This window comes from Rhagoletis pomonella, unplaced genomic scaffold (genome assembly GCF_013731165.1).
Source record: "Rhagoletis pomonella isolate Grant_MI unplaced genomic scaffold, Rhpom_1.0 Rhpom_scaffold_00001, whole genome shotgun sequence".
Lineage (NCBI taxonomy): Eukaryota > Metazoa > Arthropoda > Insecta > Diptera > Tephritidae > Rhagoletis > Rhagoletis pomonella.
This window is the reverse complement of record NW_023458555.1, coordinates 89,245-95,997: the sequence shown is the minus strand read 5'-3', so window position 1 is coordinate 95,997 and position 6,753 is coordinate 89,245. Positions and strand designations below refer to the sequence as shown.

The 6,753-nt window shown below is 37.4% G+C and overlaps 1 protein-coding gene across 1 annotated transcript in view; it reads right to left on the bottom strand.

The window, feature by feature from the left end:
• Window positions 1–6,747, bottom strand: part of LOC118735582 (protein fem-1 homolog CG6966) — a 42,567-nt gene extending 35,820 nt beyond the window's left edge. The window contains exon 1 of the mRNA XM_036465408.1: window positions 6,185–6,747. Coding sequence (XP_036321301.1) covers window positions 6,185–6,244 — 60 coding nt within the window. The 5' untranslated portion in view covers window positions 6,245–6,747. The remainder of the gene's footprint in view (window positions 1–6,184) is intronic.
• Window positions 6,748–6,753: the final 6 nt, after the last annotated feature.

The following is a 6,753-nucleotide window of genomic DNA, read 5'->3' as shown; positions in this document are numbered from 1 at the left end:
AAAAAGGAAAATTAGCTAAGAGCGATCTATTTTAATCAGAGGATGAAAGTTTAATGCGTATTACAATTCTAATAAAGGAACATCACAATTTTATAATCGAAATGATTTATTTCATCTTTGCTCAAATTTATATAAGTTGAAGTACTTCTAAAAGACTTACTTTGTACTACATGACTGAATGAAATGATTTAGAAAAATTCTTAAATAATAAGTCAATTTTTAGCTTGTTCTTTAAAAGTAAATTAGTGCACAACATTTAGTAATGTGTTTGTATGTTTTACATCATGCTTTCGATAAACATGAAGTTATAGCAATGATTTTGTTCTGCCTATTTTACACCATTAACAAGAAAATTATACCTTCGTCTTTTGCTAAAACATGAAGGCTTGCAAAACATTGTTAAAATAACATAAACGGATGATTAAACTTGATATTATTCAATAAAAATGTAATTTTTTCAATACATCGTAAAAAAATATATATAGTTTCACACTCGTTTTGCTAGATCGTAAAACTAAGTTAAAACTACTTAGTGGAAGTCCGAAATATGACTATGAATAGAAGTGAATTTTAAGTTGATACATAAATTTAAGTTGCAATTTTATTAGTTTCGAGTAGGAAGCTAGACTATGAATTCGCTTCAATTTTTCTTTGAAGAAGTTAGGCAATTTTGAATTCAAATGTTTCAAACTTCATACAAAATTTAGAAAAATTCAACAAATTTTCATCAAAGTTTCAACTTTTTCATCTGAGTCTTTAGAATATTTTGGGACATACAGTTTTAAAGTCCATACAATCTTAGTCTAACGAAGTGCAAGTTTCAAACGGCTAAAAAATCCCGTTGATTGTTGTTGTCATTCACATGGCTTTCTAGTTCTTTCACAAAGGAAAATGTGTACACGAAGGCGTCAGAAAAATAGGTTTAAGAAAGTTTCACTTTGAAAATTTGTTGATGGGGGTTGCCAACTATTTAATTATTTAACAAGTAATTTTTAGCAAAAAAAACCGACTTCAACTCTTATAAAAAAAAAAAATATATATATATATTTCATGATCCAATGATCGGATCTAAACCAAATTAGTATGGGACCACCTCTGGGACACTACCTTTCCGTAGCAAAAAGAATTATTCAAATCGGTTGACGTGGTGAAAAGTTATGCGGTAACATACATAAAAAAAAAAAAAAAAAATATTCCGATGAACTGATAACCTCCTCCTCTTTTGGAAGTCGGTTAAAAACAGCTGATCAAACTAATCTGTTTGTAAATTATGAAATTAGTGAAATTTATTTTGGTAATTTTTAAGTTTAAAATAACTTATTAGAACTGCAAATGTTTCGGAAGAAAGCAAATACTCATTAGTTCTGATCGCTATGCAAAAGCCAGTAAGAATCAGTGTTGCCGCTGACAATTTTTAGTGGTGGCCAGATTCGATTTTAAAAGTGGCTAAAAATTGCTAAAAAATTTTAGCTTTTGGCTAAAAAAGTGGCCAAAAACTTTCATTGCAAATAAAAACATTTTTTAAATTGGTTTTTTTTTCTAATTCAGGTACAAAATTATTAAAAATAAGCTGAATTTTATATTGAAACAAATGATTAGTCCAAATCAACATGGGTTCGTGGCAGCCAAATCCACATAAACCAATCTTTCAGATTTTACGGAGGACTCCTTTGATGCTTTTCTAAGTGGCTTCCAGATTGATGTGATTTACACGGATTTCTCCAGGACCTTGGATATGATCTTTCATCAAATCCTGGTTGTTAAATTGGCTAATTTTAGTTTTCATTCTGTTTTTTTTTTTTTTTTTTTTTTTTGAATGGATCAAGGCGTACTTGGATATTAGGAGAACTACTTTGTTATTGATGCACTGAGCTAAGAATACAATGATTTTTTCAACCGAGTTATTGTTTGGTTTTCTCATGGTTAATGCAGCGACTGTAAAAAATGTGATTCAAGTTGTTTGCTGTTATTTGTTGGCTTCCAGCAGGTTCGAGTACGAGTATGCCGTCACGGCAACACATACTTTTTATTTATTTTTTCTGTTTTTGTTTTTTTTTTTTATTACGAAAATACATCCGTGACGTACATAAGCAATTTAAAGACAAATTTATAAAGCGGCTGTAGCTGAGTGTGTGGAGATGCTTGCCGTTATTGCTACTCCCGTCAGAGGCAACATGTTAAAAGGATTATAAAAGTATTTGTTTTGTATCTCCGAATTATGAAAAAGCCTCTGTGGAGTGCAGAACATAAGCGCGTTCAAACGAAAAAATCGCCAACCAAAAGTTTGGATAATGTAAAATAATTAAATAAAATTGGTTAATATTACCAAATCATTGTTGAAAATATCAACCAAGGCATTGTTAATATCAACCAAAAATCACGTTCATTCCTTTTCAAGTTTGAATTTGGTAATAATAACCAATTTTTGGCTGTTTTTTCTCTCAGCGTGGTGTCTCATCGAAACCATTGATTGCAAGCTCTGGAGGTCCTCAAGTTAGCATCTTAGGTCCATTATTTTTCATTATTTTCATCAACGATATTTCTTCGTGTTTCTCTTTAGCTCGATTTATTCTTTAAGCTTATGACTTAAAAGTCTACTGTGAGGGTAGTTGTCATAGTGACACGGCTACTCTTCAATCAGAACTCAATAAGCTTTACAATTGGTATATCATATCTTCCTTATTTTCCTCAAAATGTCACAAAGCAACTCTAAACTCCCTAAAACCTCTGTGCACATCGTACCAATGTGCAATTTTATTGCGCATATAAATTATACGATCTCAAACTCCTTTGCTATGCTAACGTTTGTTAGACGTCATTCATCGCAATTTTCTGACCCGTAAACACTTAAGATTTTATACACCGCGTTCTGTTTATACTAGAATTCGCTGCTTTTATCTGAGGACCGTATCACGCTATCCATATAAAATATTTGGAGAGAGTGCAAAAATACTATTGTTGTAGCGGCTACAACAAACCCGCCCAGATCGCCTAGTATCTCAGTCATTGTCGTCAAGCTCAACTAACGCAAGACACAAGAAGCGTGCAGCCTCTATGGGGTCTGTCCACAAGGAAAGAGGCATTAGCTGTGTGGAGTTTCATGGGCATGCGGATAAATGTTTCGAGTCGTGGGGTATCTGTCCGTATGCCAGACACTCGTTGGACACATGTCTGCTCAGAAATGAGTTCAACCTGCTGCAGTAGCCAGAGCGAAGTTGGGCTATTGTGGTCCGAGTCTCCCGAGGCAGACGAAACTCCGTCTCGCCCACGTTAGATGGTTATTTGCCCAGAATGGCACTCAAAGGTCTGGAGCCTACGTCACTTAAGACCGACTCCCCGTGAATGCTGTCGGCTCGAGAGGTTACTTTATGATCCTCTGGACTTCGTCCGTCAGTGCGTACAGATGCCGGCAGGCCAACTGCCTTATACATTTCATTGTTTTTGTCGAAAGTACTGCCGGCTAGCGACTTGGGGACCTTGTTGCGGCGCTGTACTTTGTTGACAATTGCGGTTGTATGCGCAGAGGTGAGCAGACTGTCGAAAGTTACTCTCGAGTATTGTCTGGTTATTCTGAGTATTGTCGGGTTATCAACGTGCATCCCCAGCGGCAGACTGACCTCCTTCGTCCAGGTGGTGAACAGAGTAGCTGAGGATTTTGTAGGGAGAGGATTAGGCTCCTAGCAGTGAATAAGCGAGAAAGCTCGTTTACTTTCGGCCACAAGTCATCAATTCCATTCCCAGACGCCATTATCGAACAATCGACAGCGTAAGAGACTTTCGATGCTTCCTCTGGTGGTTGAGGGAGCTTGGAAATATAGTAGTTGAACAGTAATGGGGAAAGGACACCACCTTATGGAACACCCTGTTTTATTTTTCAGAATAGTTCTTTCACAAGGGCGGTTGTGGCTAAGGCCACGTGTGAAATATCTGAATGTTTATGGCGTTAAGTGCTGCTGTTGTGCTGTGCACTTTTTGGAACCCATGCTGATGCTTCGCTGACGTGAGGTGGTTCGCAAAATACGGGAGTAGCAAGGCCTTTAGTGCCTTCGCTACCGGGGAAAGGAGTGTTATCGGGCGATAAGACTCTCCTTTGTTGGCTGGTTTCCCCGGTTTCAGCAGTGGGACCACTCTCCCCATCTTCAAGATGTCTGAAATTACAAGAGTGGCCATTGACAGTCTAAATAGTCTACCCGCGGGAACCAAATTTTTCAGCATCAACATGCATATTCCGTCGGATCCCATGGCTTTGGAGGCTTTCGTCTTCCCGATGCCTACCTGAACTACAAAGTAAGTGAAAACAACAGGCACACTTGTTGTTGGCAGTTTGTGCAGCATTCTGGTCCCTCCTCGTTGCCTTTGTCCTCCGGAGGATGCAGTGTAAACTGCCGGATCCGACGAAGCGCGGTCGCCGAAAGATATTTCGACTGTGGCGTCGCTTTGTCGGATTGGACAGTGACCTCACGGTTGACCAACCTTACTCACACCAGAGGTGAAGATGCAAGTCTTCAGATGCTCTTCCCACTTCTTCCGCTTATGTACGTTAAAAAACCGCCGAATCTCCGCATTGGGATCCTAACGCGTGGATTTCCGTGATCGGCCTGACGATGGTTGCCACTCTCATCGGCTAGAGCAGTCGCTTCAAAATCGAAAAATTCGCTGTCTGCAAAGTGAACGTGTTTGGTATTTTTGAAAAGGTAGGTAATAACATAATTTTTATTACTTTACTAAATAGTCGGCCGCTGTGGTGTAGTGGTAAGCAGAGCGCGCTTCCACTCCGCAACGACTGGAAAGAAGAAAGGTTTTTTCTTAACAGCGGTCGTCCCTCGACAGGCAATGGCAAACCTCCGAATGTGTTTCTGCCATGAAAAACAGGGGCGTAGCTCTCCAAACCCCCTAAACGAAAAAGGATGGACGCCGGTTTATGAAAAGTCACCCCTCACCACCCAACCCGCCCCACAGACCACTGGGGAGCTGTTTGAAAATAGGGGAATTTTAGATTTTTTGTAAGGCAAAAAGTGTATGAAACGTAATTTTAAAAACATACAAAAAGTAAAAAAAAAAAATTATAATTTAAAATAAGGGGGTATAAATTGCGACGAATAACTTTCAATTAAAGGAATAAAACAACTAACAACTATGTAATAGTGTAATGTGTAAAGTAAATATAAACAGAAAAATGAAGACATTAAGTGGCTGCTTTAAGGCATAATAAGAGTAATCAGTGTACGTATATTTCGGAAATTTGCAACAAATACCATGTTTCCAACCGACATTATTGTTAAATTAGTGCACAGATTTAGTAAATTAAAATTTTTGTAAGAAAGAGTGAACTGTTGTCTACAAATGTGTGTAAAAGGTGTTTGATTCGATTCACGCGTTTGGGCACAGCAATCCAAAATCGTTGTACAAATTCATAAAGTGTACCCAATGCATTTATTGTACACAAATCACATGTGAACATTGAAAAGATCGTGCATTTATGCAAATATAAGTGATAACTGCACTTTTTATATGAAAATTTGCTAATGGAAGTGCAACAAATTTAAACAACATATTACTTAAATACTAGTGAAAGTGAAAAAAGTGAGAATTTATGTAAACATCTGTTTCTTAGCATCCTCGTAAAGTTTCATGAGAAAATTCGTTATAGTTTTGCTAAAACACACACATGTCGATGTACACTAAAGCCATACCAAATTTTGCCCTGAAAACAAGCAAGAACGCAAGTAAAAATTGTGATTTTTACCAATTTTTGTAAGTGCTCCCTAGAGACCTGTAATGGCCCTAGGCAGACGGGAGTTACATTTTTGTAAATGGCAGTTCATGCCCTCTCCTAAATGGGATGTGGGTGGTACCACGGCTTGTGCTCCACCGCTCACCACGCACACAATGATCGGCCCTACAGGATAGTTTCAGAGGTCCGTTTCAATAGAAATCAAAAATCGGTGATTCCCAAAAGATAACCTTAAAAACTTAAAATTTTTTTACCTGTGACAAACAATCGTCACTACTATATACGAGAGAACGACTCTATAGAGCCCAAAAACCCATTACATTTCCACAATATCCGAGCCCTCAAAAGGTCAAATTTGGTATTCACTATGTTCAGACATACATACAAACATACATATGCACATGAATGATCACCATACAGGGCTTTTGTGATTAAAATCCATCTACTCACCTTCAATTGCGCTAAGTTGTTATCTCGAGCCGCATTATAAACAATAAATTTACAATCCATAGCCGAGGTACAAAGTAAACATAAAATCCTTTTAGTATGACAAATTTAAAGCAACCAAGTTCTTTTGCAAGGCTAAAAGCTGGAACCGCGATTCGATATTTGTGTGGACTTTTTTTATTAGCACAATTCAATATTTAAGTATGTATTAATGTTGCAAGTTATTTTTGTTCCCAATTGCACAATATTTTCGCGATTATTATTTTCAAATTGTTGTGAAGCTAGATTGAAAATCTTCGCAGTTTACCGCTGACGCCACTGTTAACGCTTACGCCGAAGCTAACGCTGGCTGCAGACCAAACAGAAAAACAACAATAACCCGTAGACCAAACAGGAAGAGTTTATTATCTTCCTTTTATTCTTTGCTTCTGCCGTCTTCACTGCAGCTACTCGTGTGTATTTTCCTAATCACCCAATTTTGTTTATTTCATTTGTGCTTTTTAATGGTTAAAAGTAATTCTTTGTTCTCATACTAAAATTTTGCCAAAAATAGAACTGCCTTTACTCTTCGG